The sequence below is a fragment of the Pithys albifrons genome, chromosome 3 (genome assembly GCF_047495875.1).
Source record: "Pithys albifrons albifrons isolate INPA30051 chromosome 3, PitAlb_v1, whole genome shotgun sequence".
Classification (NCBI taxonomy): domain Eukaryota; kingdom Metazoa; phylum Chordata; class Aves; order Passeriformes; family Thamnophilidae; genus Pithys; species Pithys albifrons.
Genome location: NC_092460.1, coordinates 52,843,321 through 52,866,920, shown reverse-complemented (window position 1 = coordinate 52,866,920; position 23,600 = coordinate 52,843,321). Strand labels below are relative to the sequence as shown.

The 23,600-nt window shown below is 45.5% G+C and overlaps 1 protein-coding gene across 1 annotated transcript; it reads left to right on the top strand.

The window, feature by feature from the left end:
- Positions 1–264: 264 nt before the first annotated feature.
- LOC139669434 (solute carrier family 23 member 1-like) lies at positions 265–21,800 on the top strand. The gene is made up of 13 exons (XM_071549923.1): positions 265–308; positions 399–478; positions 3,306–3,455; positions 4,765–4,922; positions 8,554–8,713; positions 10,044–10,225; positions 13,522–13,642; positions 13,925–14,081; positions 14,256–14,509; positions 17,571–17,735; positions 18,092–18,200; positions 19,248–19,343; positions 20,505–21,800. Exons 2-13 carry the CDS (start codon positions 425–427, stop codon positions 20,771–20,773), a joined length of 1,875 nt encoding a protein of 624 aa, XP_071406024.1. The 5' UTR covers positions 265–308; positions 399–424; the 3' UTR covers positions 20,774–21,800.
- Positions 21,801–23,600: the final 1,800 nt, after the last annotated feature.

Genomic DNA, 23,600 nt, shown 5'->3' with positions numbered 1-23,600 from the left:
ACATACAGAAAATGAAAATTGCTATTGAAACAGTAATGAAGTAACAATTTTCAAGACTGTGCCAGGATGCCTCTCTGATACCCTCTACCATCCTTATCTATGGATCAAGTTTTTTCTGCCATCATTTACTGATTCACTCATTCCAGGGAAGGGCTGCTCTCCAGTTTGGTTTGAATGCCAGTCCTCTAATCAGCTGGAGGAAAGGAGTCACTTATATAAGCCAAAGGAAAGGAAATGCTTCTGCACTACAGCTCACATGAATAGCTAGGACTGAGCACTGCTTGGATCCCGAAGTCCAGCTTCTGCAGGTTCTCACCCTGTTTCTTTAGAGCTGTTTTGACTGGCAGGAGTGGGAATCTGGGAGGCTTTCCTCTTCTTACTGGTCTTTCTTTTTCAAGGCAGTTGGTGAAGGCAAGTGGAAGGCATGACACCCTCCTCAGACAAAGACCTCAACGGGCTAGATAACCCCAGCTTTGTGGTGAGTCTGCTCTCTGAGGGGTAATTCTTGCATAAACAAGTTTGAGACCTGTGAAAGGAGGAGAAAGGGAAAGCTGGGGGCTTGGTCTGGCTGTAAGAATTCTGATGTGTGGTAACTTCTGTCTTGGCTCTTATTGACAAGAATCTGAGGAATGATTTGCACACTAAAGCTGCCCACTGCTGCTGCAGCCTCAGTTTACTCTCTGCTCTCTGGCACCCTTTTAACTTCTTTTCTCTGTGTTATTTCTAAAACCTTAACATAGATGAATGGCAGCGTGAATGTACTAAAAAGCAAGTGAGCTCGTGGCTGCTTGTGACTGTGTTCCTGTGTATAGCATTTTATGTGATAATTAGTAAAATTACAATAGAAATTTAGCCTAGTGAAGAATGTTTCTTTGTCTTCTGAACCTATCTCCAGTGCAGTTAATTTTGAGAAAGGTGGCTGAAAAAAGGGAGTCAGTGAGGGAGGGCATCCTCTAGAGTTGTAGCAAGGTAATAAAATCTGTAAATGATGTGCCAGTCTGGGGGTGTTTGGTGCACTGGGAATGCTGCCAGCTCTAACAGCCACAGGGCAAGAGCCTGGGCACAGCAGTCCCCTTCCTATCTCACAGCAGGGGTCACCTCCATTAGAAACTAAAAAAGCTGCTTGTTTTTCTGTCAGCAGGTGTGAAGGAGTGGGGTCATGCAACCATCTCGCTGCCTTGGTACAGACCACCTGTCTGGGGGACCTTGGAGGAGGCATTTAACCTTCCACTGTACAAGTCCCACATTTCTTGGATAGCTCTGGATGAGCTTGAGTGAGCAGTGGAGGTGTGGGTGTTGTGCCAGTTGTGGGCAGAGGCTCAGGGAAGGGCTCAGAGCTAGTCAGGGGTCTTCTTTCATTATTTTTAACAGGGTCTCTGTTTCTATTTGCTCTGTCATAATGCATAACAGGCTTGTGACTTCTAGTTTGAATTACCCCAAATAAGGTAGAAAACAAAGGTCTTTTACCTGTAGTTCAAGAAGTTCAGTTTCTGACTGCCTTCCTAATGCGCTTTTTAAAGATATGGTTGAGGGTCCTGATGCTGTGCCTGGAGCCTGAGGCATATGGAAGGTGTCCTGGTCCCCTGGATTCATGGGAGCAGCTGGGCTGAGAACCCTCAACAGTGGTTTCTTTCCCTGCTCCAGACTGCTCCTGCCTTGTCCTCTTGCCAGCATCTCAGCATCACAGGCTGGCTGAAGTTGGAAAGGACCTCTGGAGGTCACGTTCTCCAAATCCCCTGCTCAAGCAGTTACCCAGAATCAGCTGCCCAGGACTGTGTTCAATCAGTTTTTTAATATCTCTAAGGTTAGAGAATCCACAACCTCTCTAGGCAACCTGTGAAGTGCTTGGTCACCCTTACAGTGAAAAAGTGTTTTCTGATGTTAAGATGGGACCTCCTGCATCTCAGTTTGACTCCATTTCCTCTGGTCCTGTCTCATCCTGTTATCCCCACTGTTGAGCCCTGCTAGCTCACTCCCCTCCAGCTCCTGGGGAGGGTAGGCATCATGTGATGATCATGCAGGACTGTTGCTGGCACAGGCTCTGCCTGGCAGGAATATGCCTCCTGGTTAACACAGGGGAAATTAGAATGAAAGAAAGGAGCTTACTGCTGTCTGCCTAGCTTAGCTTTTGTCTACCCATGGTGTTATTCAGGAGTAGTTGTCCCCAGATAACTCCATGCGTGCGCAGTCTTAAGTACCTTGCTGTATGTTTGTTAATCCATGGCTCAGGTTCTCTTGTTCTAAAATGAAATGTCTCCACAGGGAGTTATTAAGGAATACCTTTTGCTCTTGAAGTTCATGCCTGAACTCAGTCAGAATTAACTCTGCCTTCACCTATCTAAAGTATCTGTAATGCTCCTAGTTTGCCTAAGCTGGATAAATACACCAGGTTTATTAAAGAAGCTTCTCTGCTCTAAGTATCCCACAGCAGAGTCTCAGGCTTTAAGGGACTTTATTTGAGTGATACTTTGGTAGAAACAGCTCAAGCTGAGTGCCTCTGGAGAGGGACCTCGAACAAAGAAATTCCTTGGCAAAATGCATCTTAAATAAGTAAACTCTGCAAAGCATAGAGCTACTTGCGGAGCCTTGGCGCTCTGGCAGGGTGGGAGGGGATCTGAGTCTTCCTGGGGAGCAATTTCAGTCAGCTTCTTTGGAATGGGCACAGGGATTCCCCATCCACTGGTGTCCCTGTCTTTCACTCAGTTCTTCTGCAGGAGTGAGGTTTTCTATAAGACAAAATGCAGGTGTGTTTACTGAGGCAGAACATTGGTGAGGATAAGCATAAGGAAATTGGAAAGAGAAGACTAAGAAAATGAAATATAAACCATGTTTTTACTCAGTAATTACTGACAACCAGGTGTTTTAGCGTATTTTATTAAAAATGCTGTTAGTGTGGAATTGCCAGGAGAGACAGAGACCAGCAGACAGTGCAGCTTTTACTGATGAACTCCATGCACGCTTTTCCTTGCTTCTGGTTGCTGTTTCTTCTTCCTTAGCTAGACTTTAATAATACCAACACACTTTGCCCAGGTGTTCCTTGGAGGTTGAGACACCTTCTAGTTTCTTCAGGCCTAGACACACATGTGCATATAAAAATGATCCATAAATGTTTTGTACCTCTGTTTTAATTTCCTTTCCTTGCTCTTTTCTCTTTTTTCCTTTTTCTTCTTTTAATATGCCCTAGCATCGCTGAAAGTTACATAGGAGTTGTTCTGACAGACACGGAGTGTGGCCTCAAAAGAGGCAGCTGTTGAGTGCCTGCAGGGCTGGGCTGTGACTAACAAAGGATCTCTCCTGTTGTCCAGGGTGAAGATGGGAGCCACTTCTGCTCCTCACCAGATAACACTGCCCAGGGCCCAGAGGAAGGTGGGGTCACTGGTCATAGAGGGACCAAACTTGCCTACACTGTCACAGATGTGCCTCCCTGGTATCTGTGCATCCTGCTGGGCATTCAGGTGCGATGAGGGAGCAGGTGGAGTCTAAGGGTGGGTGAAAGCTTCATAGCTGTTCAGCCAGTTAATGGGGGTAAAACCTCAATTTAGGAGTGCTTTACCTTCACTGGGCATGACTATGGGAAGTTGTGGGGCTGGATCTTGGTGAACACAAGTCCTGCCCACCACATTTCCTGAGCACTGACCTGTGCCCACAGCTACATTGCACCTTTTGAACTGCAAATGGTAAGGCAGAGTCCCGAGGCTGGGGCCAAATAGTTAATAAGAACAGGTTGTGTACCTGGGCTGAATGTAGCCAACTGAGTAAAGGCTTCTGAACTTCTTTTGTTGCCTTCCCATGGCAATAAAATCTAAGAAGAAGGGCTCACATTGCTCTGGCTGGTGTCCATGCCCAGGTGTGTTAAACCACCCAGTGCCACCAATGCCATTCTGGATATGGAACCTTGGGGAAGAGAGGTCTCAGAATGATTAAGGTAATGATGGACTGTGCTTGGAGCTTGATGGAAATTTTGTACTTTGTTTCCTGAAACAGTTGTCTTAAATTTAGTGTTATCAACCCAAGATTTTCTGAACATATCTGGATAATAATTTTAATAAAATATGCCTTTAATGAACACAGTGAGTTTCTGAGTGCCACCAGTTCCACCACTGCACTCCTGTGCTCCAGGGCAAGAGCTAACAACCAGAGTTAATAAATAAAGCAAAAATAAGTTTGAGAAATTATTTTTGTATTTAGGCATTAAATAAAGGTCATTGTAAAAATATGTCTGTGACTCCTTTGACAAATACAATGCCCAATTCTTCCATTCTTTGGCATCCAGTTTTTATGAGGAAATGCACTTTGTGAGGAAAGCTACAGATGGTAAAGAATTTGTAGATCCAATTTGCCAACTTTTTACATTATCCTCTGTGGTATAAATCAGACGGACTGAAATATTTGTATTTACTTTGCTTGATTGCTCTCTCCCTCTACCCTGGGATGTTCCCATCTTTCTGGGAGAGGAATCCTGACGACTTTGTCTGCAGGGGCTGGTGATAACCTGGTTGTGTCTGACTGTGGTCTGGGGAGTCCAGAGCACTATAAAAGATCTTTGGGCATGAAAAGTAGGAGAAATTTGCAATTGCAATTCCAGGTGCTTAGTAGCAGCCCCTAACAGACAATTAAGGTTGCTAAAAAAAGAGAGAATGGGTAATACTAGTACTGCTCAAAACCAAATCTCTGAGTTACTTTCAGATTTCCCTCAACAACATGGTAATAATATAGAGCCAGTTATGTGTCCTTCTTCACCCAGTCTTTCTCTGTGGCTCCTAGCACTTCCTGACAGCCATGGGAGGTCTTGTAGCTATCCCGCTGATCCTCTCCAAAGAGCTTTGCCTCCAGCATGACCTACTTACCCAGAGCCACCTGATCAGCACCATCTTCTTTGTCTCAGGAATCTGCACGCTTCTGCAAGTCCTCTTTGGAGTCAGGTAGGCCAAATGCAAGAACTGTGACACGTGAGCAATTACTGTGTGCTGAGCAATTACCGTGTACTTGGCCACCACACCTGACAGAGTTTATCTATCAGTGAGAAACATTTGCTACCCTTGGGTAGTTAGAGAACATGGCAAAGCACCCAGAAATCACAGTATGTGGGAGCTTTGCGGGGCTACCTTGCTGTTCTGACTTTTGCATCTCCTGATGCTTCATACACCTTTTTCTGGGCTTATAAGGTATCTGTCCTCAAAATAATAAAGCATTGCAACATGCAGTAAAAAGTATCTGTTTGCTCCTTACCCTGAGGATCCTTCAGCTGAGGCAGGAACCTTCTGATCTGGGCCCAGGATCAAGGGAGCACAGATTCCATAGAAAAATCAAGGGGAGGGGATATTTAGGAGAAATTGAGGTCCATTTGCCTCAACCTGAGGACTCAAGGAGGGGCTCTGCAGCATGTCCTGTTATGCAGTGTCACTTCCCATGCTCAAGGATTCGTGGCACAATCTGAATATAAGCAAGGGAAATCCTCTTTGCTGATGAGCTGTTTAAGAGATAGCAGTGAGATGAGCATGGAGTTGCCATTCAGTACCCAGAAAATGAAGCACTTAATGAGAGGCATGACTCCCACCTTTGCAGAAAGACCCTGTATCTTTGCTGACCTTGCAAAATTTCTTCTGTTCCCCTTGTCATAACTCTGGGCTGCTTCTCTTTCCATAGGTTGTTTTTTCCTGCAGTATGACGGAAACTTGTGTTTCCCACTTCAAATACAAAAATTACACATTCTTTGGCTTCTCTAAGGGACCGGGTTAAAACTTCTGCCTTCAAATCACTTGTCAATTGCCAGCTCTGCAAAATGTTTTTACTCTTCCTGTTTCTTTCACCACTGAAACTTTTCCATCTGTAGACAAATTCTTTCTGGAGGGTGCTCCCCTTCTCCTACATTGCTACAGGATTAGTGGAGGAAGAGGGGACTCTGACCACAAAACAGAGAGAATCTGGTTCTTCAATTTAATTGAGGCTGGGGTGCGTGACCATGGCCGTGGTTGATGGTGTGATTCAGGCTGGAGTTCTCACAGGCACCCTCCAAATGCCTCAGTGAATACCTGAGAGCTCTGATGTCCCCTGCTCGCTGTTAGCAGAGGATGAAAGAGTATCAGGGAGCCTCTCGCATGGCTGAATAGCTAAATGAGGAACAGCACATCAAATAAAGTGGTAACGAGTTGTTCCTGTAGGATAAGCTTGAATGGCTTTTGCTGTGCTGAGGGTGTAGTTGCTTTGTTTCCTACCAGAAAGGTGGGACAGCCTCTGGTGTGGCCAGAGGCAAACAAAGCCTGAGAGGACAGTTGGAAGCAGATCGTTTTTCTTCTTTTACTGTTTTCTGAAACCCTGTAGTAGTTGATGACCATAATTCACTGACAAGACAGCCAGAGAAGTGAGAATAATGAGTTTCAAGGGATGCTTTTCCTTGGAAAAGTTCTGTGCCACTCTCCAAGACACTGGGAAACCCTCAGCTAAGTGCTTTGCACAGTTTCTAATGCCTGTATTTAAGACTAATTCAGAGGAGAAGATGCATGGAGATGATCTATTAATGTGGGATGGAGAAGGGGGGCTGGACCATTGGTCTTGCAGAAACTGGCCTGGTTAATGTGGCAAAGTGGCAGCTCGGGGGTACAGCTGCAGAGAGAAGTTGGGGGGTAGAAACCACCTTGGCTGAAAGACAATGTTGGCACATAAACAAACAGATGGGAACTGGCCATGAAGTTGGGGAGTTTCCCATCAAGAGTGAGTGCAGTTCAGAAGCAGCCCTCCAGAAGCAATAGCCAAGGAAAAAGCCAACCCACTGCAACCTGCAGCTCAGTCATGTTACACAGCATGAAAAAGCAGTGATAGATCCCAAACAGTCACTGGAGACACTATCCAAGAGGCTCTTGAGAGGAGACACAAGTCACTTGCCATTATGGTAAGACCTGCTTTGTAAATGCTCAGACATCACGTAGTAATTATCAAAGCAAAATATTTCCTTCCCTAAGCCTACAGATTTCCTCTTGCAAATCCCACTGGAAAGAGTTCCATGTGCCCCATAAGCATTGCCTCAGCACCCCATTTTGCTCTGAGCCCACTCATGTCAGCACTGGCTGTGAAATAGCTTGAGGACTAACACAGCAGGAGCTATAAATCTATTGTTAATTTAAGTCATAGCACTGGGGCTTCTCTCTTTCCTTTTGTTTGGTTAGATTTTATTTTTGCCTTGCTCAGCAATATAATTTGAAAACTGTAACATATTTGATCAAATATTACTCACCATCCAAGCTTTGACAGTGCTTCAGTTGTTCATGGCATGACTAATTGCAGTGGTATAAATACTTGTTTTAGGTGACAGGGACATGATGCTGTTACAGCTATACCATCTCTTGTTTTCAAGTTTTTTCCAGGGAATGCCTCTGTTTCAGGGAAATCTGTGCCCTATAAAAGCATTCACCCAGCTTGCTGCCCCACTGCTTTTCTGAGCAGTGGCCACGAGAGACCCTGGTGCAAAGAGAGGTTGCTGTGGGGGTTCCTCCCAGAGGTGTTTCCTAAAGGGAGGAAGCAGAGGCACCTTTGAAGTTTCCCTTGTTATTTCAGGGCTGCTGTATCAGTCCTCAGGCAGCTTTGGGTTTTTCAAGCATAGTAGAGGAATGGCTAAGACAACGTGTACTGCAGTGGGGGCTTAATACATGTGGGGCTTAGAGGAGCCAGTCAGCCCTTTTAGGTCTATGTCTCCATTTCTTCATGTGTGGAAAGAGAAGAGGCTGGTGTAGCTCATAGGATCATGGCTCTGCTTTATAAAGCTCTGCACAAATCCAGTGCTGAGCTCCTGTGGAGGTGCAAGCTTCTTGCTAACCTGAGGGCTGCCCAGAGGAAGGGTTACTGTGAGCCAGGAGGCACATGGCATGGGGGAAGAGCCAAGGCCTCAACCAGTCAGTGCCTCTAGACCCCTCCATGCAGGTTTCCCTTCTAGTGTCAGTGGAAACATGGCAGAGGAATTGGCTTTAAAACCTGGTGTACTAAAAGTCAAGTCACATTTTCTACCACCCTCAGACTGAGGATCGTTGTGGCATGAGGAGTAGCCAGTGCATATCCTTGTGTTCATGAACAGGTTGTGAAGAAAACTGAAGCAGGGGAAGGGGATGGAGGAAGCAACTAGACATTGGCAAGATTTGGACCTAGGCTAATGCTGAGCTTTTCTTCAGACTCTCACTATCTTTCTTCCTTGTTTTATTCCCCTCTTCCAGATTTTTCCTTTGGTTGTTGTTCTACTCTGTGCAGGTCTGTGATCTCATCAGCCCTTAGGAGGACTAATTTTTCCTTAACGCAGAATACCATTTGACTGTAGCACCAGTGTGCCCCTTCACTGCTGGTGTTTGAACCTCAGCTCTTCCTCCATGTCATTGCTCTTGTGTGGAATGGGTGGCAGTTCCCACCCATGGTCAGTGATGGAGACATGCTAGAACATTTCAAAAGATACTGTCAGAGGCCATGGGCAAACTGATTTTTAAACTTATTTAACTTTTCTTTCTCTCCCCCTTATGGAACTGAGATTTTAGCATTCTCATTTGTTATCTTTTCCCTTTGCTCCCCTTCAAGGTTGCCTATTATTCAAGGAGGGACTTTTGCATTCCTGACCCCCACCTTGGCAATGCTGTCTCTCCCCAGTTGGAAGTGCCCTGCCTGGACACAGAACGCCACCTTGGTGAATGCCTCTTCACCAGAATTCATTGAAGTCTGGCAGACACGGATGCGAGAGGTAGATTACATTTTCATTGGCACCTGCTCTATATCAGGGCTTGTTCCTTTCAGAAAAGTGCCTGACTGGCCATCACTACTGGAGCAACTTCTGGAGCAACTTCCATTCCCAATAAACCTTGGCCCTCACCCTGTTGCAGGTTCCTAAGCATTTATTCTCTTTCAAAAAAGCAAGTGCTTCACTGCTGCTGAACAGAAGACATGGAGACCTCCTCATGTCATTTATGGTTTCTGCAAGGTCTCCACTGGTCCAGCCTGACCTCTTCTTCATGAAGCATGGTTAGCTTTGAGGAAGCAAGGGAGGGAAAATGTTTTCAAGGAAAGGACCCTGTGTAAGCACAGAAAACCTAGTAAAAAGAAATGCAAGGCAAATGGTACTGCAAATATTAAGCAAAGGGGCATTCTTAGGTAGTCAAAAGGGAGGAGGAAAGGTCAGGGGTCTCACTGGATCCTTCTAGTGGCTAAATTTGCCTCTGTTGATCCATTTGTTGGTGACCTTCGCAGACCACTTGGAAAGTGTTAAAAGCTCACAAACGATTTGCTGTGCAGCACAGCTGATCTCTGCTGAAGCACATAAGTCTATCACAAGGGCACTGCTAACTTTTCCTTTCAGGCTGGATAGTTCACCCAGCCCCTGTGTTTCTCTTCCCTTTGGACCTGGAAGAAGGAAAGTGCTCAGTACCACAGAGGACCCAGCCTGGGCTTATCACCAAACCTGAGAAGGCGGAGAGCCGTCTCACCTCTGAGTCACCTGCCTGAAGCTGAAGCTGAAGTGAGCGGCATTTCAGAATGTAATTGCTGGCTCCTTAGCAGTGATTGTCAAACACAGAGAAGTTCAGGGTGATAAATGTGTTCCCATAGTGAAACTGATACTCAGAATAAATAGAGGTTGTAATGACTCAACTGCCCCACCAGTGTGCTGAAGTGACCCAAGTCCTTCCCAGAAGGGAGACGAATAGAGATCATAGCCCTGCTTATGTTTTTAGGGCAAGAGCTTTTCCCCTGCTTTGGGGGAACAGGAAGGAGCGTGCCGGTAGCTGGTGCTTGGATGGACCAAAAGGACAGAGAGGAGGTGACCTTTGGAACAATATTAGCCCTGGGGAGGACTACAGCCGCCAGCCAAAGAGGGAGATGCTGTGCTGCTGCTTTGGTGGTCCTTCCCCACATGTAGTGTTCAGCCAGGTTTTACTGTTGTTGGTGGGAGGCCTCCATGCTGGTCTCTCACTGGAAATTGACCTTGGTTTTCATGGTGGATTTGCACAGATTTATGAAGGAAAGGATCAACAGCTGGAGCCCCTTCCAACCTCTCTTTTCTTTCTCCATTTTTCCAGGTGCAAGGAGCTATCATTGTAGCTTCCTGCTTTCAAATTTTTGTTGGATTTTCTGGCCTGATTGGATTTCTGATGAGGTTCATCGGCCCCCTGACCATTGCCCCCACCATCACCTTGGTTGCACTACCTCTCTTTGAGTCTGCTGGGAATGAGGCTGGGCAGCACTGGGGCATAGCATTCATGTAAGTCTCTCTTTTCTGGGAAAGCTGGGCATACACAAATCACCTGCCTCTAATACGAAACCAAGTGTTACATTCTGTAGCAGGGTTTCCCTGGGTACGAGGTTTATTTGTTGAGCACTGACATGTGACATGTTTGTGCAAGGCAGCTGCATAATATAGTAGTTTTCCCTCTGCCCCTCAGTAGGTTAAAGCCCTCAACAACAGAGCAAAAACAAAAAATGAGTTAAAACCCCCTGAATTTTGTGAAAATCCAAAGTTCGTAGGTCAGTAGAGAAACAAGTCTTTCCTGTTTGTGGGCAGTATCTGTCACTGTTTGTGCACACCCCTCATTTAAGTTAAAAAGACACTCCTAAAATGCCAAAGTTGAGCACTCAGAGTCAGATATTATAAGTTGAAATAGCTGGTGCTTTATGTATTGTTTTCACATGAGGAGAAGGAGTTGTTCTCTCTACAAAGGGCCTGAAGCGCTCTGGAAACGTGTGTCTGCACCTGTAGCTTTGCAGCAGGGCGTGCTCTTTCAGGAACATCTGTGTGCATGTCCTTCTGCATGAGGGTACAGAGTGTACTAGTGGCAGAATTTCCATGGTATTTCATAAACAAATTAAAAAAGTAGAAATGCCACTGCATGGTTGCCCTGCAGACTTGGCACCTTCAGATCCCTAATGTAGACTTCAGCTTGGGATAGCATAAAACAGGAGTAGGTTGCTAACCTCTCTATGGGCTCCATCATTTGCTGGTACTTTCAGAGCTGACTTTGTAGACTCAGGAGCCAGGCTTGACTGTAGCCCTGGGAAGGCAGCATGTTGTTGTGGGATGTGCTGCAGTCCATTCTCTCTTGATCTCTTCTCCTCCCTGCCCTGCACCTGCCCTCCCAGTCTGCAAAAGCCACCACTTTTCTCCATCTCCATTTCCTCACCAAGCTGGCCTCTTCCACCAACACCCCATCAGACTCCAAACCCTGCTTGAAATTCAGCTCTCTTTTGAGAAAACCATTGTTTTTCCCATCACATCTCTGGCTTGTTGTCCTATTCTCCAGCTCTGGTGATTTGTCCTAACCCTGTTGCTTAGCCAGTTTGATTTTTCCTCTTCAAACTGTGTATCTTTGTCTGAACTACCTCCTTTCTCTGCCTCTCTTCTCCAGCCACTAGCTCCTAGCCTCAGACGCGTGCTTGACTTCTTTGCCCAACCGTGCCACTCTATTAATGGGGTCCCAGTCCTCCAGCCTGTGTCCCTGCTCTAAACACAAGGCACCCTTTCTAACTGGTTAATTTCCGTCTGATCTTCTATCCATGACAATCCCAGTCCTTTCTTTCCTGACTCAAATACTTGATCATTGTGCTCTGAGCTGTCCCAGTTTTGTCTTCTTTTGCTCCCTTCTCCATGATCCATGGATGTCATGAAGGAAAATGGCAATGGAGAAGGTGGAAGACATGAGCCATGTGGTCTCAGCCCTGCTGTTTAGCCCCACCACATCCCACAGCTTCCATGATGAAAGATCTCCACTGTTGCCTCAAGAAACACCTCTCGTGTGTTACTCCCTGATAATGATGCTCACACAGTTCATCGGCGGGCAAGGCCTGGACATACTCAGAAGGCTCAGAATCTTTCTAGTCTGCAAATGCTAAAGTTGAGATGTTTCTGCTGACCTCTTGGAACTTGGAGTGAATGATCGTTGTTGCAGACTAAACATAACTGAGCAGATTTTTGTGAGAAACAGCAATATCCTTTGCCCCAAAGAACAAGTTCTACTAAATCTCAAATTTCTGCTCCAGGCCAAGCAAATCCTGCTGCTGCTCAAGGCAAAATGACCTTTTCAATGCAGGCTATGTACTATGTCTATTTACTGAACATCACTGTTAGAAATAGGTCTGGTATATATTTTTCAAAAAATATTTATCCTGAGGCAGACATTTTACATGGAAATTTTCATCCCAAATAAGTCAAGTTAGGTAGAATTATAAGCAGCTGAAAATACCATTTGTTAATGGAATGAGTCAGGCAACCTGAATAATAAGCAATGACACTTCCCTGTGACAGATGAGGGTTCTGTGGTGATTCATAAGGCTGCTGAGCACCTTTGTTCATGCAAATGCACAAAATGTGCACTCATACAATATGTCTGGGCTCTGTAGCACTAGAAATCACAAATGGAAACCATTTTTTCCTCAGACTTTCTGCCTCCAGTTATCCAGTGCTTTGAATTGTGATGGACAGCATTTTCTTTGCACTGCTGATATTCTGCCTGTACCTGAATATGCACCTATAGTTCATCACCTTTTCTTACACGGAAACCTACGAGTTTTCTGTGCACTATCAGTGCACTTCATCTACTGCAATTGATTTCTCAAATTCTATTCAGATTAATGCACTCAATGTATTTAATTTAGACTTATTAAAAAAAAGCAGAGCCCTTCAGAAGCCGGATTAACATAGGAAGGGGGGATGCCAGTCCCTGCCCTCTTGCCACCTTTGGCAGTCTCCAGCTTCATTTGGTTGGCTTTTCTGGGGGAAAGACACATGGGAGGCAGGTTGAAAGCACACGCAGCTGTGCTGCTGTTCACAGATGTGTCCTGCACAAAGAATGGGAGAGTAGCTGCACCTCAGGGCACTTCCACCAGAACAAGCTCCAGGTGCTGCCAGGTACACGGGAGCACCCCTGCCTTGGAGGACCCCTCTGGTGTGCAGCCCCCATAGATGGAGGGCTGTGTTCTCCCCTTCTCTGCTGCCTGGGGGGGGTCTGTGGGCACTATGTGCAACCCCACAGTCCAATCATATTTTCTTTTTTTTTCAAAACAGGGACTTGCATAGTCAAATCAAATCATCCTCTTTTACTCTGTGCCACTTAGGAGCTTCTTGCCACTTGCAGAGCAGCATAGCTAAACCTGAAATCAGGAAACCAATAAATCCTGTATTTCTAGTATATCTGAAACACATAGAGGTTCAGGCTCTGCCTGGACCTTGGATGTCTCTTGGGTCTTTCTTTTACTTAGGTATCATTTTTAAGTTTTCTGCAACTGTGTTATAGTCACAGATGCACTAACTGGGGTGTCAGTCTTGAAACAATAGGGGAAAAAAAGATATTTGCAAATGTGCAGGAGCTATCAGCAGAGTATGATGGAAAGCTTGTTCCACCTTTGGCTTGCTGGAGTGGGGAGCTACCCTCTGGTGCTGAGAGCCTGTTTTTTGGGGGTCCTCTGGAGTCCTGGGTCATTGGGTTGCAGGTCTTCACTTAATGTGGGAACAAATGGGCAGCTGGGTATTCACTTTGTTCATGGTCTCATTTTCCCTCCTCCTAGGACTATTTTTTTCATAGTTTTGTTCTCTCAGTACCTGAAAGATGTCCCTGTGCCACTGCCGTCTTACCAGAAAGGCAAGAAGTGCCACTTCTCTCCAGTCTACCTCTTCCAGATCTTCCCGGTATGTTGGGGTACCTGGAGACACTGAGGGATTATGACAGAGTGACTCACCTCACCTGACCTGGGCTGCCTGGGCTCTATCCACAAGTGTCTAGATGAGTTACTGCTTCCCAGCCAAGTCTGCGTGCTAAGGGGCAGAGAGGGAAAAGGTCCCCATGTCCCTGACCATTGGAAGGGAGAGAAAGAAGGAGAAAGGGCCACCAGGAGCCCCCTTGTTCCCCACAACCATGCTGGAGACACAGCCATACCCTAATCAGAGCCCACTGCTGCATGTGATGGGCAGGTGCTGCTGGGGCTCTCCCTGAGCTGGCTGCTCTGCTACGTGCTGACAGTGACCAACGTCCTCCCTGTGGACCCCACTGCCTACGGCCACCTGGCTCGCACGGACACCCGTGGGGATGTTTTGTCACAGGCTCCCTGGTTTCGGCTGCCTTACCCAGGTACCACTGCCCCTGCTTCCCCATTCTGCCTGCTCTTGCTTATGACTAGCAGGGGGAGATGACATGCCAAAAACCAGGCAAACACCCACAAGCATCCCTGCTGTTCCTCTTCCCCCGCAACAGATTTCAGGGCAAATGTGCCCCATGCATCTGAACCAAGCACTTTACTTGCAGGTCAGTGGGGAACGCCGACAGTCAGCCTCGCTGGGATATTTGGCATCTTGGCTGGGGTGATTTCCTCCATGCTGGAATCTGTGGGAGATTATTACGCCTGTGCACGCCTGTCCAGGGCCCCGCCGCCGCCAAAGCACGCCATCAGCCGCGGGATCGGGGTGGAAGGCATCGGCTGCCTTCTGGCTGGGGCCTGGGGGACGGGGAACGGCACCACATCATACAGCGAGAATGTGGGGGCCCTGGGCATCACCAAGGTGAGCCTCGCTGCAGCAGGTGGCTGTGCTAACTCCGGGAGGGTTCCCCCGCTGGTGCATGTACAAAAGATTGGTGCACAAGGGTATGTGCTGGACCTGGGATGTGATCTTAGCCCACCTCCTGAAAAGCACACTGGAAAGTTTTGCACTGGTCCACTGGTGACCTACTCAGCAGCACTACAAGTGACTTAACAGAGGTGGCCAGTCTCTTTCTCTGCTTGTGGTCTGCATAGGGGATTAGTGCACTCACTCATGGCACCTGGCTTAGGTAAGGCTCAAGAGTGCATGTTACATCCTGTCTTGAGGACTGACTTAAATACTATCTGTCTTGTCTGTCTCTCTCTGACTTTCTAAATCTATTTATAAAGAGTAAAGGGAAAGGGAAAGGAAAGGAGGGTAGGAGAGGTGGAAGGAGAAGGGAAAGGGAAAGAAAAGAAGAATGAAAATTTTATAGGGCTTCAAATTTCAGAATTTTTATAACTCAAGGATTGTAATCATGTGAAAGGTAGACTATTTCTTTGGGATTATAAAATATGATGGTTAAGGTTTGTGTTTTTACCTCTCTACAAAGTTTTGTGAATACCTTGAGTACATTAATTGTTCTCATAAGGGAAATAAATTTCCAGAGATAAGCCTGACAATCAGATCATAGATTTTCACCAAGCTTTGCAGCAAGAGGATAGGTACATCCAGCAGCCAACTGGAAAATATTTTCAAACCTTTGTCAAATAAGCAATGTCATGTCAGAAGAGCTGTGACTCAGTAAATAAATGCAGCTCCCACTCTACAATATTGTTTATTTCACTGGATTTTATAAACCTCATGCACAATAAGCATTTCTCACAGACTGAAGTGTTAGTGTTTGGCTGAGGTGGCTGCCTCCAGCACCAAGGACAGTCTGGATGTCTGCTTGGATTACAGTTTAGCCTGTCAACATATGTACCTTGTCACTGTACATACTGACTATATACCTGAGCCAATTCTTTCCTGACATGTAGTTTGCTGCATATATTGTATGTATGGGATGCTGCCCAGACTCATAATTACCAGATCATAGGACATGCTCTCACCATGTATGCTAAGTCCTTCAAATGGACACGTCATCCTTGCTGATTCAGGACAGATGCTTCCTGTAGATCCCACCTCTGCTTACTCTGTCCACTCTTAAGAGAGCTGAAAATACAGTGGCATCTCAGTCAACTTTAAATCAGTGTAAATACTCTGGCTGGGACAGAGTGGGATGCTGAGAGCACAAGGCACATTTATTTTCCTTTTTTTTTATGTGGGAAACACATTTTTCCATAACAAATGGAAACACAAGGGACTTGTTTCCTCTGCTAAAACAGAGATGTCCAGCATCACTTGAGAAGTATTTGGAGATCTCAGATACCCACAGGAGCTGTCAGATAAGGCAAGAGGCAAGGAGAAGCTGCTGGAGGCTGCTAAGATGGAACATCTTACATGGCACCAGACACCAATATTTAAACTGCTTGATCAAGCCCAGTGAAGAGAGGTAAAGGCCTCAGAGTCACCGTATATTGCAGGGAACTCTGCAGTTTCTTCAACCTTAAGAAAGAGAACCAATTTTCTTGTTTTCCTGACATAATTAAAAGAAACTCTAAACTAGAGGCTTTAGCAGAATGTGCTCGCAATTGTGGAATCACTGGATTAAGTAATTTGCCTTTAAGGCCAAATCCATATACTTGGTAATTCAACATTTTAGCAAATTGAGAATCTGAGTTTTTCTTCTAATCTTGGAATAAATGGATCTGCTGACTTTTATTAAATCAATATTTTGATGGTAATAGTGTCCCAAGGTTTTAAGCCAAAGACTATAAAAAGCCCATCTGAAGGCAATGCTTTATTTTATTTTGAAACTGTACAACAAATCTTTCCAATTCATCTTTCACAATCAAGTAAGACATAAAATATTTTAAAGAAACACCATTAGTTACTGGGAATGTTTTTGTTGAAAGCATTCACAAAAATCCCTTCTTGTAAATATGACATTCTTCAGATATTTAAAGGGAGGGATTAAAATATTTAATTGAATAATAAAATGTTTGCAGAGGATTACAGTTTCCCTGCCTAAGACATGAATGTTGTAAATTGTAGCATGATTCTTTAAGATGGTGTGGCATCCTTTGATGTGACAAGGCATATCTTGAATTGAAAGTCTAACAAATATTGCTGATTTTCTTTTAATTTCCATAGACTTAAATGTCTCTTTCAACACTTTGTTTGGCAGATGCTCTTTTTCTTTCCTATTTGGATGCTCTAACAGATCTGAATGAAGGGCATAGCTTGGTGCTTTCATCCCATTTTAGCTGTAGTGCCCAACCAAGAAAAGGCCACCCTGGCTCTTCCTAGGGGGAAAAAAAAAAAAAAGAGAGAGAGAGAAAAATTGGTTTTACTGAAGCTGCATGGGTGATGAGAGATAGGGACAGACCAAGAAACTTTCTCACTTCTTATTTCTTGTCCATAGAAAGGATATATCTGATCCCAGAGCTCAGGACTGGAGCAGCTAGCCAGCTCTAGTCTCCCAAATCTTGATCTCCAGAAACTGGAGGGATCCTTGTGGGACACCTCATTGAAAGCCATTTTTAGATGACAAATGAAACCCTGGTGGGAGATGTCTTGTCCAGTGATTTTCCAGTGAACTGACTGGCTGGTTGCAGTGCTAGGCTGTACATATGCCAAGATATTTCTAGGCTGGAGCAAGAGCAAGGCTGTGTGTGTGGATTATTGTGCTCTTAATTAAGCTTTTTAATGGCTGTGTAATAGCAAACTGTTTAAGTCCTGGCAGCAGTAGGAAAAAGGATAGCACTGGGTAAATATGTTTGATGTTCTCAGAGTGCCTTTCATTATAAATATTTACTGGTGCACAAATACTGATGCTTCACATTCAGTGTCAGTATCCCAGCTCACCAGCGGCAGTATCCAAACCTTCAACTGAATGTGCCATTGAGTGCCCTGCCCAAGAGGCTGACACTGGAGCCTGCCATCCCTTGCGTCTCTCTGCTGATTGGTGCATGATTCCCTCCTCCTTCTCTTGCCCCAGGTGGGGAGTCGAATGGTGATCATTGCTGGTGCCTGTGCCATGCTCCTGAGCGGCATCTTCGGGAAAGTTGGTGCGATGCTTGCCAGCATACCCAGCCCTGTGATCGGAGGCATGTTCCTCGTGATGTTCGGAGTTATCACAGCAGTGGGGATTTCCAACTTGCAGGTAACAGCTGTGTGAGCACTGTTTCATCCCTAGGGAAAGGGACTTCAGTTTCAAGGCAGATTCTTACCAGATTATATCTGTGTCAGATATAATCATGCTGCAGCAAGAGCAAACTTTTGTGTTGACAACTCCTTGGGTAAAGATAAGAGGATGTAACCAGAGCGGCTAAATCTCAGAGGGCTCCCTGGTCGAAGCAGGGGTGGTGGACTGATGATCACAGGATCACAAGCACCCCAGCAGCACCAGGGCTGCCTCCACTTCTGATTGCAGTGTTTGCATCCCACCATATGTCATGAACACAATAATCCACAGTTTTGGATAATTGCAAATGTAATGTGTACAATTTCTCTGTGCAGTACACAGATATGAACTCCTCAAGAAACATCTTTATCTTTGGATTTTCTGTATTTGCTGGCCTCACAATTCCCAACTGGGCAAGCAAAAATAGTACACTGCTGGAAACAGGTAAGAAGTAATATCAGAAGCATTTTCTGTAGCATAAAATGGAAACAAAGGCTGATCCAGAGAAACCTTTTAAAATGCAGTTTTTCCTGATCAAATCATGAAACTTATGCTTTGACTGTATCCTGCTTCTTTCAGTGAGGGCTATTCTTGCCTTGTGCTCTGATGCACAGCTCTGGTGTGGAAATCTCTCCTGTTGATTAGCGACTGCACCTCATCATATTTCTCTTGAGCTAAGGATTGCAGAGCACTTCCCTGGGACATATTCTTGGGGTGCAGCAAGGGAATTCTCCATGGCTGAATCTTGATCAGATCTTGATGCATGAGGCTTTTTTACATGCTCATATACAATAAAACTTTGTGCTTTCAGAATACAAGATCAGACTTCTCTACTAAATTCCATCAAGTTCACTTTATTGAAATTTCCAGTTCTCCAACAGTTACCCCTTCACTGTGTCTCATGTGACTAATGTGTTCATCACAAAGGCCATAGTGTCTTTTCTTAATGTGTACATGGCATGCTGGGTGGGCTGTTTAAAGAGCTCAGCCCACAAAACACACGCTCTGTAGATGGTCTATCAGATGCTCAGTGCCACTGGCCTTTGCTCATGTCTATTAGCCCGCTAGGGGAAACACCACACCTGACTAGCTTGTGGTGAAATCCCATGCTAGATATACTTAGTTTTCTTGGGGGACTGTAGCTTGTGCTCCTGTGAGGAACTGCTATGAGTTACATTGTGGAGGTTCAGAATGTGTTTGGTTTTCAGAAGGTGGCTTTTTCTGGGACAGGGCTGTGGTCTGCACTTAATGTATTTAATGTATTTATGAGTCATCTCCTGCCCACTGCAATAATCATGCAGAATAAAACTGCAGGTCTGAAACTGGCAGTGAGATCAATCTCCCTTCCGTTGCCAAATCTTATGCTCTGCTTTGGGATTTGCAAGTCTAGTCCAAGCAAGCATGCAGCTGGCAGCATCTTGGCACCAGGTATGCTGATGGTAAAACATTCATCTCCCCATACTACTACTCAGAACTTTGTTTTTCTGCTAGGAATCATCCAGCTTGACCAAGTGATCCAGGTGCTTCTCACCACTGGCATGTTTGTGGGTGGGTTCCTGGGATTTATCCTTGATAACACCATTCCAGGTAGGATTTTCTGAAATAAGCTACTAGTTTGTGCCTGTCCTAGAGTTTGTTTCCTGGTATTTTTTGTCTTCCTGACTACTGTTCTATGGGTAGGAGTTGTGCTAGCAACCATGAAACACCAGGTGACTGTAGTCCTCTCCTCCCAGAAAGGGGTGAGGAACAGGAGACATCACTTAAAGGGTCTCTGGCTGGAAAGCAGCAGCTTAATAAAAATTAACTGATTTGTCAGGAACAACCCAGGCAGAGGAAAATACATCTCTAAGGGAAAATGCCAGCCTAGCCTCCTGGCATGTTGCTGGTTAAAAGGAGAAAGACACACTACAAGAAGTGGAAGGAACCAGTGTGTGCCTGCTTATAGGAGCTGCTAAAACAGAGGCTGAACTGAAGCCACAACAGTGAAAAGCAGTGAAGGCAGTAGGAAAGGCTGGCAACTGAAGACAGGATATAGTATCCACAGTTGGCCCACACAGGCAGCAAAGAACCTCAAATCTCCATCAAGCCTGGGGAAGGATGATATAAGAATAGAGGAAGAAACCATCTTTCCTGCTACAAGAAAAGAGTGAGAAGGACACTCTGTTAGATTCTTTTACTGTTTCAGACTTCTTGGAAAGCCAGTCTCCCTTTGAGTCATTAATTTTCCTGTAGCCCTCAACCTTCAGCTCCTCCAGGCAGAATTTACAGGTGTGCTCACTCCCTTTCCCTAGAGGGACTCAGCTGCTGCAACAGTTATGGGCACTTAGCAATTCCTCAGCTAGGGTGAACACTGGTGACTGACTAGTAATTGCTAGCTACATCCACTCTGAATTATCTGGGCAGTTAACATCCAGCCTTGCTTTCCTAGCACTGTATGTACCTCCCCTTTGAACAGTTCTTGGATCCCTGATGGCAGGTGAAAAACTTGTCTTGGTATACTTGATTCCCACAGAAAGCAGTGGAGAAGGCTGCTTATCTGGAAGCCAGTGCAGGAAAACAGGTATTGTCTGGAAGCTCATTAGTGAATATTTGTAAAGAGCTTTGGAGCTAGAAGGGCACGAATACAAGTGATCTATATGTTGTGCTGGATCTGCTGGGATTTGAGAAGTGTGTGTGAGGCACACAACTTAGTCCTATGCTTGAACACCTGCTTTTTTAAACACAACAGTCTCATTTTTGCTGTTGCAGGAACACAGGAGGAGCGAGGGCTCCTGGCATGGAAGCATAGCCACAAGGAAGGGATGGAGAGCTCTCAGTTCATTTCCAAGGTCTATGATCTTCCATTTGGCATAGGTACCAAATACTGTGCTCTCTCCTGGTTTCAGTATCTCCCTGCTTGCCCCAAAAGACTTTCTGGTGACAAAAAAATGGATGAACTGAAGGCCACTGGACAAAAAAGCACTGTTAAAGCAAGTTCAGAAAGAGACTCTGAGATTGGTGCTGATACAAGAATATAAGGACCTGGCCTCAGCACAAGTACACTCATCTCAGAAGCAAAGGTCTGAAAGTGTGTCTGCAGCCTCCATCCTTTGAGCATGAGCTGGCAACTGTTAGAGGGTGGAACAGCAAAATAATGTCTTCCTCTTCCCAGATCTGCTGCCTGCACTACTTGTGACCTTGGAGGAGTCATTCTTCTCTCTCCTCCTGCCTGCCCACCTTTAGGAAGAGCCTAATTCCTCTTTGGGGAACACCAAAGCCCAAGAAATGCCTGGGAAAGATGTTCTGTTTCCTTCCTTTCACTGAACCTTGGGCACCCCAAGAAACAGATGTTCAGCTGAAGCAGAGGCTTCCTGTCCCCGATCTGGCAGCTCCAGGAGCCAGTGGAGAAGGCATCTCTGATGTGGGCCCTGTAACACTCTCAGGCATCCCTTGGGTTGAGGCTTATCCCTGTCACCTTAAAGATCTGTAACAGCAACACTCACCTTTTAGCTTGTGTTTTATATCTCATCCTGGCCAAGGGGAAGGAGCAGGTGCCTCTAGGTCATGATTCCATAGTCTCATAATTTAGTCAGTCAAATGAATGTTGTTGTAAGAGTCACCTAAGGTTAATTGGATTTTCTTCTGGCCCTGCCTCTCCTGCCTTAGTCCTCAGAGGGACTCTAGAGACTTCACTTAAGTTCTTGACCTAACACAGCTTCACTGAAATGTATCCCACCTGGGGTGCTGGGAGCAGTCTCAGGCAAGCCAGTTTCCCAAAGGGCAGTCTGCCCTACAAAGATGAAGGACTCCTCATCAAATATGAAGGAGAAAACTCTTCTGCTCACAATCTGATGCATCTGTGCTACTGCTACATCCTGTGTACCCCCACCATACCTGTTTGGTCTGGCATGGTCACTGTGCAGTGACAAGCACTTCTCTGGAAAACACCTTTGCAGATTCTTGCTCCTATTTCCTGTCAGCAGAAACAGCCTTACCCTATATGGTCATATACAATGTGGTTGCAGCTGATGTGTAATAACATTGCTGCTGTAGCATAAGCTTGTGTTTCCTGCATTGAGATTTATATTTCCTTTTTTTTAAAAAAAAATAAAATGTACACTGTAATGAAATTTCTCAGGATGGTTGCTGTAGTGAGTGGCAGGTAGTATTCAAAGAAACACAGAGTAATTCAGGTTGGAAGGGACCTCTGGAGGTCATCTGGGCCAGTTCCTGCTCAGAGACAGTCCTGCTAGACCAGGTTGCAGAGGACTGTGTCCCATTGAGCTATTGTCTTGGTTTGAGGGGAAAAAACCAAAATGTTTACCCATAAGCAGGGGAGGGGCCTCCTCCACGATAATCACACCACTCTTTATCAAATTTAAGAAAAGGAATTTTAATACAAGAAGGATAACTGATATATATATATATATATATATGTAAACAGACTAGTGAAACCCACTTCCCCAACACCAGAAGAGAAAGACAAAAAAACAAACAACAACAAAAAACCCAGTAGGTTTTCCTCCAGGAGGAAAAGTTATACTTAAGTGTCAATGTCACAGCCCAGCTGGCTGCAGAGTGAGTTTCAGTCCCTTTCCAGCGAGACAGATGAGCAGTGAGCTTTCAGATGGACTCAGTCTCTTCCCCCCTGTGTTCCCCGTCCAAGAAGCAGAAAAGCACGAGCAGCCAGAAGCAATTCCAGGGCAGGCAGCAGCAGCAACGCGGCCAGAACCAGTCAGGGGCAGGCAGCAGCAGCAGCACAGCCAGAAGCAGTCAGGGGCAGGCAGCAGCAGCCATGTGGCCAGAAAGCAGTCCGGGCACAGCGGCAGCAAGACAGCCAGGAAAGCCCCAGCAGTAACCAGCAGGGCAGCCTGCCTCCTCGGAGCCCCCACTCCCGCATTCCGACGAGCCAAGACTGGAAAGAATATCCAAAAAAACCCCAAAAGAGACAAACCTGCCCCCACCCAAGTGATCAACAGTTAACCACTTCTTTTGTTAACTGCTGGCCTGGGCAGCTAAGTTGCAGGGGAGAGAATTTACATAATAATCCCAAACTACAACAGCTATGGATAGAGAGTCTCTCTAGGCAGCCTCTTCCAGGTCTGACCATCCTCATGGTGTAAAGTGTTTTCCCTTGTATCTAACTGGAATTCCTAATGTTTCACCTGGTGTCTGTTGTCTGGTTTCCTTTTGTTGTTCTTCTCTGAGAAGAGTCTGACCCCGTCTTCTCTGTACCCTCTACTGGACAGCTGAAGGCCCCAATATGATGGCCCTTTCAGTCTTGTCTCAAGACTGAACAAAACCACTGTGGTTTCAATGTAAAGCCTATTACAGCCCTGTTCTTTGGTCCTATACTGCAGCTGTAGTGATAGGTGCGTTGTTTATTGGTAAGATATATATTGTGGTTTTTTGCTTTGTGAGGGAATGAAGCCTGAATAGATTGTGTGAGTGTTGCGATCTTAAAGGAAGAACCATTATGGTATAAATAGTTTGCTGTAATGGGCAGATTGGACCACCTCTGTTGACAATTGTTATATTGGAATTGCTGTGTCTTTGTTGTGTCTTGGAGTTGTTGTGTCTTGGAGTTGTTGTGTCTTGGAGTTGTTATATCTTTGACAGAAAAAATGAAGTATATCTGACTGCCCTCTCTGCCATCACAGATTTTAGATCTGACTAGTCCCAGGCATCTCAGCTCTGGTATCTTCTTCATCATCCCCAACCTTGACTATATATCTGAGATCATTTAGAGCCAGCCTACCCCCCACCAGCCTGCTCTCTCTAGCAGGCAAACCCACAGCCTTATTCATCATCTCTCTCAAATTTACTTGTGCAGTAGTACATGTGAAAGTGAGTTTTAAATCTACA

What these genes read in the sequence shown, in the direction of transcription:
- LOC139669434 (XM_071549923.1), top strand. Translation starts at nt 425, where the DNA reads ATGACACCCTCCTCAGACAAAGACCTCAACGGGCTAGATAACCCCAGC. An exon ending in ACCTCTTCCAGATCTTCCCG is followed by an intron (nt 13,643 to 13,924) that starts GTATGTTGGGGT and finishes TGTGATGGGCAG; the next exon opens with GTGCTGCTGGGGCTCTCCCT. An exon ending in GGGCCCTGGGCATCACCAAG is followed by an intron (nt 14,510 to 17,570) that starts GTGAGCCTCGCT and finishes CTCTTGCCCCAG; the next exon opens with GTGGGGAGTCGAATGGTGAT.